At 32.9% G+C, this 13062-nt stretch overlaps 1 protein-coding gene across 1 annotated transcript in view; it reads left to right on the top strand.

Moving 5' to 3' along the window:
* dst (dystonin) overlaps nt 1-13062 on the top strand; it is a 360347-nt gene that overhangs the window by 137458 nt on the left and 209827 nt on the right. The window contains exons 10-15 of the mRNA XM_056470777.1: nt 1966-2132; nt 5848-5960; nt 6315-6421; nt 9616-9735; nt 12122-12217; nt 12603-12730. Of these exons, the coding sequence (XP_056326752.1) occupies nt 1966-2132; nt 5848-5960; nt 6315-6421; nt 9616-9735; nt 12122-12217; nt 12603-12730 (731 nt within the window). The remainder of the gene's footprint in view (nt 1-1965; nt 2133-5847; nt 5961-6314; nt 6422-9615; nt 9736-12121; nt 12218-12602; nt 12731-13062) is intronic.

Here is a 13062-nt window from a genome sequence, read left to right as displayed (position 1 = left end):
ATTTTGTAAGGCTGTGGATCATGTTTAAATATAATAAACGAATTGTAAGGAAGAATAATTGCAATAAAGCAAAGAAAAAAGTAAAAGAAACTTTCAGGAGAGTCAAACGGTATTCAGGTACAGAAATTGAATGATGAAATGTAAAGATAACACTGTATGGTCTTCATTGTAGTAATTCAGCAAAATTATTCTTCATTAAAGCTACAAATGTTGTATATTTTTGTGTCCGGATGCTTTAAACTATATTGCAATGCCTTTAAAATACATGCAATGATGAAGTTTTACACTCTTATGGATATATTTTGCAATGAATTCTCAACTGTTGATCAACTATAGTTCCAACTGGACATTGCATATCCTGCAATGTGACTATTGCAGACACACACATTGCGATATTGATGCTGAAACGATATATTCTGCAGCCCCACTGTGTTTATTATTATTATTATTATTATTATTATTATTATTATTATTATTATTATTATTAAATATTATTATTATTATTATTATTATTATTATTATTATTATTATTATTATTATTATTATTAATTATTATTATTATTATTATTATTATTATTATTTATTATTATTATTATTATTATTATTATTAATAAATATTATTATTATTATTGTTATCATCATCATTATTATTATTATTATTATTATTATTATTATTAAATATTATTATTATTATTATTATTATTATTATTATTATTATTATTATTAAATATTATTATTATTATTATTATTATTATTATTATTAAATATTATTAATATTATTGTTATTATTATTATTATTATTATTATTATTATTATTATTATTATTATTAAATATTATTATTATTATTATCGTTATTATTATCGTTATTATTATTATTATCGTTATTATTATTATTATTATTATTATTAAATATTATTATGATTATTATTATTATTATTATTATTATTAAATATTATTATTATTATCGTTATTATTATTATTATCGTTATTATTATTATTATTATTATTATTATTATTAATTATTATTATTATTATTATTATTATTATTATTAATTATTATTATTATTATTATTATTATTATTATTTATTATTATTATTATTATTATTATTATTATTATTAAATATTATTATTATTATTGTTATCATCATTATTATTAGCATTATTATTATTATTATTATTAAATATTATTATTATTATTATTATCATCATTATTATTAAATATTATTATTATTATTATTATTATTATTATTATTAAATATTATTATTATTATTATTATTATTATTATTATTATTATTAAATATTACTGTGATTATTATTATTATTATTATTATTACAGTGATTATTATTATTGTTATTATTATTATTATCGTTATTATTATTATTATTATTATTATTATTAAATATTATGATTATTATTATTATTATTATTATTAAATATTATTATTATTATCGTTATTATTATTATTATTATCGTTATTATTATTATTATTATTATTATTATTATTAAATATTATTATTATTATTATTATTATTATTATCATTATTATTATTATCATTATTATTATTATTATTAAATATTATCATTATGGTCACACTTTATAATAAGGTTACTAATGCATTATTAAAATCAAAATTCATGCTTGTTAACATTAGTTAATGCACTGTGAGTTAACATAAACTAACAATGAAAATACAGTTGTTCGTTGTTAGTTCATGTTAACTCACGGTTAAATAAATCAAATAAAATATGGTCAGGTTAATTACTGTAATAGAAGAATTGTTCATTGTTTGTTCATATTAGTAAATGCATTAACTAATACAACCTTATTGTAAAGTGTTACCATTATTATAACAAATCACCCTCGCACAACGCATGCCATTGAAATGAATGGGTTTCATAGCGCAGTGCTTTCTGTGCATCCCAATAAACAACATTAACGTAAACTTTTTTTGTGTGTGCAGATCTCGGAAATCCACGTGACGGGTGAATCCGAGGACATGACGGCCAAGGAGAGGCTTCTGCTGTGGTCCAAGCAGATGACTGAAGGATACGTCGGGGTCCGATGCGACAACTTCACTACCTCCTGGAGAGACGGACGACTCTTTAACGCCATCATCCATAAGTACAGGTAACAGCGCAGTCTGCATATGAATTGACTATGCTTGCATTTGTTTTCATGTGTTATATATAGGGCCAGACGGAATCTGCGGACGTTTTTTGCTATTTTTGCAGAGAATTTTTATTAAAAATCTGTGGATTTATGCGGAATGATTATCAAAACTAAAAACTGAATATATGAAATAAAAAAATAATACCTTTTTAACTTTTATTTTATGTTTACAATGCAAATCCACATCTTCCAAGAATATTTTGTACATTGTTCAGGGACGTTTTTTGGATTCAAGTAATTTTCTAATTAGAATTTTAAGAGTTAAAACTAATAATAATAAAAAATGACTGCAGTGAACTGAACAGTACAACAGCAGTAGCCTACAAGGATAACTATGGCAAATTCAGTGCAAAACTGCAGTATAATGAGGTATAAACACACTTCAGCTATAATGCAATAACGTTCAACAGCTGTAAAATCTGCAGTATAACTGAAGTAACATTAAATAAACTGAGAGGGTCAATATAGAGATGTGTTATATAATGTACTGCACTCAGGTACACAAGGATTAAAAAAGCCCTTTAGTGTTATTATGTATTGCAGTATTGTAGATGTGTTTCTGTAGGTAGTTACACTTCTGAAAGTACTGAAGTAAATACAATACTGAAGTACTGAAAGCTCATTTGGAAACCATTGTCCACCGAGCAGGAAAAGTAATAGTTGTACTGCAGGTGTATTGTAGAAGTACTTTGTAGTTGTATTGCAATAGCAGTATATGGCAGTTGTACTGTAGTAGTACTTCAGTTGTATTGCAGTAGCAGTACTGCATTATAGTAGTAGTATCACTTCAGTACTATTGCAGTAGTTGTACTGTAGTAGTACTTCAGTTGTATTGCAATAATACTGCAAGATACTTAAATAATGCAGTTTTTTCATGTCCAAAAGAGCTGTATTATTTAAGTATATTGCAGTATTCCTTTAAAAACTATGTAAATTGCAGTATTCCTTTAAAAACTGTATGTATATTGCAGTATTCCTTTAAAAACTGTATGTATATTGCAGTATTCCTTTAAAAACTGTATGTATATTGCAGTATTCCTTTAAAAACTGTATGTATATTGCAGTATTCCTTTAAAAACTGTATGTATATTGCAGTATTCCTTTAAAAACTGTATGCATATTGCAGTATTCCTTTTAAAAACTGTATGTATATTGCAGTATTCCTATAAAAACTGTATGCATATTGCAGTATTCCTTTAAAAACTGTATGTATATTGCAGTATTCCTATAAAAACTGTATGTATATTGCAGTATTCCTATAAAAACTGTATGTATATTGCAGTATTCCTATAAAAACTGTATGCATATTGCAGTATTCCTTTAAAAACTGTATGTATATTGCAGTATTCCTTTAAAAACTGTATGTATATTGCAGTATTCCTTTAAAAACTGTATGTATATTGCAGTATTCCTATAAAAACTGTATGCATATTGCAGTATTCCTTTAAAAACTGTATGTATATTGCAGTATTCCTTTAAAAACTGTATGTATATTGCAGTATTCCTTTAAAAACTGTATGTATATTGCAGTATTCCTTTAAAAACTGTATGTATATTGCAGTATTCCTTTAAAAACTGTATGCATATTGCAGTATTCCTTTAAAAACTGTATGCATATTGCAGTATTCCTTTAAAAACTGTATGTATATTGCAGTATTCCTTTAAAAACTGTATGTATATTGCAGTATTCCTTTAAAAACTGTATGTATATTGCAGTATTCCTTTAAAAACTGTATGTATATTGCAGTATTCCTTTAAAAACTGTATGTATATTGCAGTATTCCTTTAAAAACTGTATGTATATTGCAGTATTCCTATAAAAACTGTATGCATATTGCAGTATTCCTTTAAAAACTGTATGCATATTGCAGTATTCCTTTAAAAACTGTATGTATATTGCAGTATTCCTTTAAAAACTGTATGTATATTGCAGTATTCCTTTAAAAACTGTATGCATATTGCAGTATTCCTTTAAAAACTGTATGTATATTGCAGTATTCCTATAAAAACTGTATGCATATTGCAGTATTCCTTTAAAAACTGTATGTATATTGCAGTATTCCTATAAAAACTGTATGTATATTGCAGTATTCCTATAAAAACTGTATGTATATTGCAGTATTCCTATAAAAACTGTATGCATATTGCAGTATTCCTTTAAAAACTGTATGTATATTGCAGTATTCCTTTAAAAACTGTATGTATATTGCAGTATTCCTTTAAAAACTGTATGTATATTGCAGTATTCCTATAAAAACTGTATGCATATTGCAGTATTCCTTTAAAAACTGTATGTATATTGCAGTATTCCTTTAAAAACTGTATGTATATTGCAGTATTCCTTTAAAAACTGTATGTATATTGCAGTATTCCTTTAAAAACTGTATGTATATTGCAGTATTCCTTTAAAAACTGTATGCATATTGCAGTATTCCTTTAAAAACTGTATGCATATTGCAGTATTCCTTTAAAAACTGTATGTATATTGCAGTATTCCTTTAAAAACTGTATGTATATTGCAGTATTCCTTTAAAAACTGTATGTATATTGCAGTATTCCTTTAAAAACTGTATGTATATTGCAGTATTCCTTTAAAAACTGTATGTATATTGCAGTATTCCTTTAAAAACTGTATGTATATTGCAGTATTCCTATAAAAACTGTATGCATATTGCAGTATTCCTTTAAAAACTGTATGCATATTGCAGTATTCCTTTAAAAACTGTATGTATATTGCAGTATTCCTTTAAAAACTGTATGTATATTGCAGTATTCCTTTAAAAACTGTATGTATATTGCAGTATTCCTTTAAAAACTGTATGTATATTGCAGTATTCCTATAAAAACTGTATGTATATTGCAGTATTCCTATAAAAACTGTATGCATATTGCAGTATTCCTTTAAAAACTGTATGTATATTGCAGTATTCCTTTAAAAACTGTATGTATATTGCAGTATTCCTTTAAAAACTGTATGTATATTGCAGTATTCCTATAAAAACTGTATGCATATTGCAGTATTCCTTTAAAAACTGTATGCATATTGCAGTATTCCTTTAAAAACTGTATGTATATTGCAGTATTCCTTTAAAAACTGTATGTATATTGCAGTATTCCTTTAAAAACTGTATGTATATTGCAGTATTCCTTTAAAAACTGTATGTATATTGCAGTATTCCTTTAAAAACTGTATGTATATTGCAGTATTCCTTTAAAAACTGTATGTATATTGCAGTATTCCTATAAAAACTGTATGCATATTGCAGTATTCCTTTAAAAACTGTATGCATATTGCAGTATTCCTTTAAAAACTGTATGTATATTGCAGTATTCCTTTAAAAACTGTATGTATATTGCAGTATTCCTTTAAAAACTGTATGTATATTGCAGTATTCCTTTAAAAACTGTATGTATATTGCAGTATTCCTACAAAATAAATAAAAAACTGCAGTATTTTTTGTTAGGGATGTGCTGACCAGTAGCTTTTGAGGGTCTTTTTCTGCTGGAGATATTGTTGCCCTAAAAAACGAAGTAAAAGCTTGCATGTACTGTAGGAACGCTATTACAGACAATATTATATATTTTATTGAAACCTTTTCCAAACCGCAGTAAACCTTGAAACTGGTTATCATCCCATGCCTAGTTGTAATCTTGTGTTGGTGTCTTCATCCAGGCCTGATCTGGTGGACATGAGCAGAGTCTCGGCACAGACCAGCAGATCTAACCTGGAGCAGGCGTTCGGTGTGGCGGAGCAGCTCGGTGTGGCTCGACTGCTGGATCCAGAGGGTGAGTTTCAGCCTTTAACACAACCAGCGTCCCTGCAAGTCCTGTATGCACATACAAATAACATTTGCATTAAAAGCAATAAGGTTGGCGGCATGGTGGCTCAGTGCCCAGTGCATCTGGGTCATTTCAGTGTGGAGTTTGCATGTTCTCCCCATGTTGGCGTGAGCTTCTTCCGGGTGCTCCGGTTTCCCCCACAGTCCAAACACATGCGCTATAGGGGAATTGATTAACTAAGTGCTAACCGTGTCGCTCATTACTTTCCTATAACTCGTCCCAAATCTTCAACCCATAGAAGCAACGCTGTGTAAAACTGTTTCATTAAGACTAAAGACAAGTTTTCCCTCTCTCAAACAGATGTTGACGTGTCTTCACCGGATGAGAAATCTGTCATTACGTACGTTTCAACATTATATGACGTCTTCCCAAAAGTACCAGAAGGTGGAGAGGGCATCAATGCAAATGTAAGTAGCATCACATATTAGCAACCCAGGCTCATTCTGAGAACGTAGTCCCGGGGACGTTTCTGGAGACCGCGAAATACGTAGCCGGGGGTACGTACGGCTGCATTTCATTTTTTTAAGCGAGCGCTGCGGGGCGGTGTGACGCCGTTCCCTTCGGCGCTTGCCGGCCGGCCAGCCGGCCGCTCGCCTCCGTGTGGAGGGCTTTCCCGCTGCAACCAGTTTGTCCGGTTAGCTCTTCGTGTACTCTGGCGGACTCGAGGCGCAGAGAGGGGCTGACGATGACGACCAGGTTCGAGTCCGGGGAAGAGCGGTTCCAGAAATCAGGTAAGAAAACAAAAACAAAATCCAAAAAATGAAGCGAACAAGTTCATCACAGGGTGAGAATGTGGTCAAAATCCGAAAACGTGGTAAAAATCAGACGAGGGCTTTTCTTTTTCTGGACGGCTTTTGTGAATCGTCGTTGGTTGGGTTTAGGGACGGAGGAGGGTGGGTCAGCCGATTGGCCGGTCGCACGGTCAATCATTCCGTCATCCAGGCAGACAGGCGGAAGCTCGTTCGACAGCGGCCTCTAGCGGGTTTACGCGAGAACGGCGCGGGAAAAAGCGCGCACAGCGGCCTCTCGTGGACTCGCGAAAACAAAAACTGCACAAATACGTACCTCCCGGGACATATTTCGCGGTCTCCAGAAACGTCCCCGGGACTACATTCTCAGAATGAGCCTGGGTTGCATATTAGTTACCTAACCAAAAAAAATAAATGTACTTATTAAATAAATGATAAACTGTAAAAGTGCAAACTGAATGTACTTCATTTCATAATTACTGCAGAAGGAACATTTTGTGGAGAACTACGATATATTTGAATATAATTTAGATTAAAATGTGTGTATTATATTTAAAATGCTTTGTAATTAATGACATTTAGACCATTTAAAATATACTAACTTTAAATGTAATGTTGAGTGTGTTAGTCAGCACATTAAAGTGTATACAGTAAATGACAAAAGATTATTCGAGCGTAACTACAGTAAATATACAGAACGTTTTCTGAGAAATCCCGTCCAGTCAGTTTGATTTTGAAGGTTATATAGTCTACAAAACAGTATTGCTAGCAGTATTAACATTGTTTTGGAATGACGTAGTTTAAAACCTTCGTCTTATCTGTGTGGGACAGTAGTTCTTGTCTTGGTCTGTGCAAATAAACTTGCTGTGTTCCATGTTACGTGTGGGGTTTGAGGCTTGTTATGCAGGATATTAAACTAAGTTGGAAGCTTTTAAGGAATCTGTTGATTTTTGGAGTCGTTCCCAGATCTGGATATTGAAGATGCCTGAGGAGAAGAGTCACTGTTGACGTTTAAATCACGCTGACCTTCAATGAAACATGCTTGCAATTCTCAAATGAAGGATTATTTTAGAAAGTTGAGAAGAGATGCATGATTTAAAGGGGCAGTTCACACAAAAATGTAAAATGTAGTCATGATTTACTCCATCCAAACCTGTTTGAGATGCTTTCTTCTGTTGAACACAAAGGAAGATATTTTGAAGAATGCTAGAAACCTGTAACCATTGACTTCCAAAGTATTTTCTTTTTGGAAGTCAGTGGTTACAGGTTTCCAGCATTCTTCAAAATATCTTCCTTTGCCTGTTTGAGTTACTTTTTTCTATTGAACGCAAAAGAAGATATTTTGAAGAATGCTGGAAACTTGTAACCATTGACTTCCATAGTATTTCCTTTTTTGGAAGTCAATGGTTACAGGTTTCCAGCATTCTTCAAAACATATTCCTTTGCCGGTTTGAGTTTCTTTTTTCATTGAACGCAAAAGAAGATATTTTGAAAAATGCTGGAAACCTGTAACCACTGACTTGCAAAAAGAAAATACTATGGAAGTCAATGGTTACAGGTTTCCATCATTCTTCAAAATATCTTCCTTTGCCTATTTGAGTTACCTTTTTCTATTGAACGCAAAAGAAGATATTTGATAGAATGCTGGAAACCTGTAACCGCTTACTTCCAAGAAAAGAAAATACTATGGAAGTCAATGGTTACAGGTTTCCAGCATTCTTCAAAATATCTTCCTTTGCCTATTTGAGTTACTTTTTTCTATTGAACGCATAAGAAGATATTTTATAGAATGCTGGAAACCTGTAACCGCTTACTTCCAAGAAAAGGAAATACTATGGAAGTCAATGGTTACAGGTTTCCAGCATTCTTCAAAATATCTTCCTTTGCCTATTTGAGTTACTTTTTTCTATTGAGCGCAAAAGAAGATATTTTATAGAATGCTGGAAACCTGTAACCATTGACTTCCAAAAAAGGATATACTATGGAAGTCAATGGTTACAGGTTTCCAGCATTCTTCAAAATATCTTATTTTGTGTTCAACAGAATAAAAACCTTTTAAACAGGTTAAGAACAAGGGTGAGTAAATTTATTTTGCGTGAAGTATCCCAGATTAAAAAAATACTATAGCAATTGATAGTAAATACTGTAGTGCTTTAAAACAGATCGTAGCATAATAGTGTCTACAACACCTTGTTAACGATAGCATACTGTAGTAATAACTGTAGTAAATGGATAAACTGTAATAAATACTTTAGTATACATTAGTATTTACTAGAGTAAACTGTGGTGTATTGTAGTATAAACCGTATAGTTATAGAAACTACAGTACGTGGTCATTCATTTATATTACTGTAGTTGTTATGTTAGCATAGCAACTGTAGCATAACCACAACAGATTAATTCAAATACTTTACTATAGGATGCTTCAAAAACACCTTATATTACTATAGTATTTTTTCATGTTGGATCATGGATGTTTAGCTAACTGCTGTTAGCGTAGCACACTGTTGTTGACATGTTTAGCACACTATGGTTAGCACCTTTAGCATACTGTTGTTAGCATGTTTACAACACAGGTTCATTGTGAAAGAATACCCCCGTTCTGGAGAGCACGAATTATGTAGCCAAAGCTACGTATGGCTCCATTTTGTCCTTAAAACGAATGCTACGGGGGTATTGCGCTGCCGCCGACTTCTGTTTCTGTATCAATAATGAACCTGGGTTGGATGTTTAGCTCATTTTTGTCAGTATGTTTAGCACACTGTTTTTTGGTAGTTTAACACACTCTTGTTAGCATGTTTAACACATTTCTAGTGTGAACAGAATACTGATATAAGTTGTTTATGTTTCAGGATGTGGATGTGAAATGGGTGGAGTACCAGAACATGGTGAATTACCTCAGTCAGTGGATCAAACACAACGTGACTGTGATGTCAGACAGACATTTTCCCAGCAGTCCTGTGGAGCTCAAGGTAAGACGCCTTTTCAGGATGATGCTAGCAGTGTTATTGAGCAAGAAATGATGAGAATGGGATGTGAAGGGTTTAAAAAAATAAGTGTATTATAATGGCATTTCCATTCTGACCTAAAAATGACAATCATACATTTTACTATGATTTACAGAAGACAGCTACAAAAGTTTCACTCGGTTTATTATTGGTTTATGTAAGTAAATGTATTGTCATGCATATTTGGAGCAAGAACCCTCCTGAAAAATCCAGCTTAAACCAGCCTAGGCTGGTTGGCTGGTTTTAGCTGGTCGACCAGCCTGGTTTTAGAGGGGTTTTGGCCATTTCCAGCCTGGATTTAGCTGGTCAGGCTGGAAAATGACCAGCTAAATCCAGCTAAAACCAGCTTGACCAGCCTGGTTTAAGCTGGCCATAGCTGGTTTTGGCTGGGCTCCCAGCCTGGCTAGGCTGGTCAAGCTGATTTTAGCTGGTCATTTTCCAGCCTGACTAGCTAAGACCAGGCTGGAAATGGCCAAAACTCCTCTAAAACCAGGCTGGTCGACCAGCTAAAACCAGCCAACCAGCCTAGGCTGGCTTAAGTTGTTTTTTCAGTAGGGAATTGTCTTTATTTGTCTCCCTAAGGAAAGATTTTCTTGTGCAATTGAAAGAGCAGAGTATATTTAGTGACAAAACAACTGCTAATAATAAAGGAAGAAAGACATAATACAACCCCCCCCACCCCCACCCCCAAAAAAACTTTATTGATATTCAATAAATTTATTGGAAATGGAATTAATGACTATTTATACCTATTTAACTTGCAGGCTGGTACCCAATACCTCCTTCCTGAGGGCATCAAATCATATCAAATATTAAAATACTTTATAGATGACAGTGCAGACCCCAATACTCTATTTTGGATTATGTTATGAATTAGTTATGTATATGCTACTCTACATTTTAATGAATTAACCCGCTTTTACATTGTATTTTCACAGTTTTCAATGTTTTTTACAAAGTAAAGTATGCAAAGTATTGCATTAGTAAACTGCACAAATAAAGTAAAGTATTAGTAAATATCATGAAATTAAATCCATTTTTCACTCTAAATGATAAGGCATTAGATAAAATAAAAGGATAAAACGCTGTAAGGCTGACAGAATAGCGTTTATTTTCATTTAATGTTAGTGATGTACTTCAAAACAACAATTACAAGCATATTAAACATAGACATAACGTAGTACAACATAAACGGAAAATATACACATAAAATGAATTCAAATTCTCAAATTAACTTAACAATAGTACGTTAGTACACATGGGTTTTGACTGTTTGGCGCCATCTTGTGTCTGAATAGTGCACAGGTTAGTGTATACTCCATCAGCTGTTTTAGTTTCTGTCAGCTTTGTGTTTTTGACTGTTTGGCGCCATCTAGTGTCTGAATAATGCACAGGTTAGTGTATACTCCATCAGCTGTTTCTGTCAGTTTTGCGTTTTTGACTGTTTGGCGCCATCTTGTGTCTGAATAGTGCACAGGTTTGTGTATACTCCATCAGCTGTTTCTGTCAGTTTTGCGTTTTTGACTGTTTGGCGCCATCTAGTGTCTGAATAATGCACAGGTTAGTGTATACTCCATCAGCTGTTTCTGTCAGTTTTGCGTTTTTGACTGTTTGGCGCCATCTAGTGTCTGAATAATGCACAGGTTAGTGTATACTCCATCAGCTGTTTTAGTTTCTGCCAGCTTTGTGTTTTTGACTGTTTGGCGCCATCTTGTGTCTGAATAGTGCACAGGTTAGTGTATACTCCATCAGCTGTTTCTGTCAGTTTTGCGTTTTTGACTGTTTGGCGCCATCTTGTGTCTGAATAGTGCACAGGTTTGTGTATACTCCATCAGCTGTTTCTGTCAGTTTTGCGTTTTTGACTGTTTGGCGCCATCTAGTGTCTGAATAATGCACAGGTTAGTGTATACTCCATCAGCTGTTTTAGTTTCTGCCAGCTTTGTGTTTTTGACTGTTTGGCGCCATCTTGTGTCTGAATAGTGCACAGGTTAGTGTATACTCCATCAGCTGTTTTAGTTTCTGCCAGCTTTGCGTTTAATTAAAGTGTTCATGAACTATTACGTCTCAGAACAATGATTTGTGTCTAATTCTGATGTTTTGTGGCAAGTAATAATGTAATAAGCGGGATAAATTCATCCAGGGTGGTTGTTTTCACAGACTAAACCTTTCAGTCTTATACAACTGTGCTTCGCTTAATGTAGCTTAACCTGTCAGGCTTTATTCTGTGATAACAACCGTAAAGCGTTTTTAAAACAGCTCCATTTTCATTCACTGAATATATTGTGTGCTCCTCTGCTCAGTGCTTTCCTTCATCATTGCTCATCACTAACCCTTTTTTTAATCTCCACAGGCACTTTATACTCAGTATCTACACTTTAAAGAGAACGAAATACCACCAAAAGAGAACGAGAAGTCCAAAATCAAGCATCTCTACAAAATGCTGGAGGTACGCTCGTGTTGTTTTGGTCATGTGTAGTTGTTTTCTGCTTCTACAGTATGTGTTTGGGGAAAGTTACTATTTAAAGGGATGCGTTATAACCAGCGTTAGCTAAGTAACTTCAAAAAAACGTTAGTTAATGGAAATACAGTCACTCGTTGTTAGTTCATGGTGCATTAACCAGTGATAACAGGCATGAATTTGGATGTTAATAATGCATTAGTAAATGTTGAACTATGATTAAGTATGTGCATAATTAGTTCATGATAGTAAATACAAAACCTTATTGTAAAGTGGGATCTTGTTATGCATTACTCTGTTTTGACCCCCACACACACACGCACACATGTACAGTAGGATGTTCTTAAACTCTGCTGTGTTGTATGTGATGTAGATATGGATAGAGTTCGGGCGCGTGCACCTGCCTCCGGGTTTCCATCCCAATGATGTGGAGAAGGAGTGGGGAAAGCTGATCGTGGCCATGCTGGAGCGAGAGAAGAGCCTGAGGCCGGAGGTGGACAGGTACAGATTTACACTCTCTGTCTATCTCTCCATCGCTATTTCTTAATGAGGGAATATGGGCGTGGATGACATGCATTCCACTGGGGAATCCACTCACTGCCTGCTTGACATTTTGACGTTTGCTTTTTTAATCATTTTTTTAAACTCCTGTACACTGTAAAACTATGAAACGCTGGCGTCCACACAATGGATTTGTGTTGGGATAACATGAAGAAATTAGGTTAACTTGTAAGGTTTTCCAAATTTAAGTGCATTGAACATAAAACAATTGAGTTGTACCGAAACATCCTCAAGAATTGTGTTGTGTCAGCTGATTTTAAATAAATTGGAAC

This window comes from Danio aesculapii, chromosome 13 (assembly GCF_903798145.1).
Source record: "Danio aesculapii chromosome 13, fDanAes4.1, whole genome shotgun sequence".
NCBI classification, from domain to species: Eukaryota; Metazoa; Chordata; class Actinopteri; order Cypriniformes; family Danionidae; genus Danio; species Danio aesculapii.
Note: the sequence above shows the minus strand (reverse complement) of the source record. Positions and strands in the feature narration are given on the sequence as shown.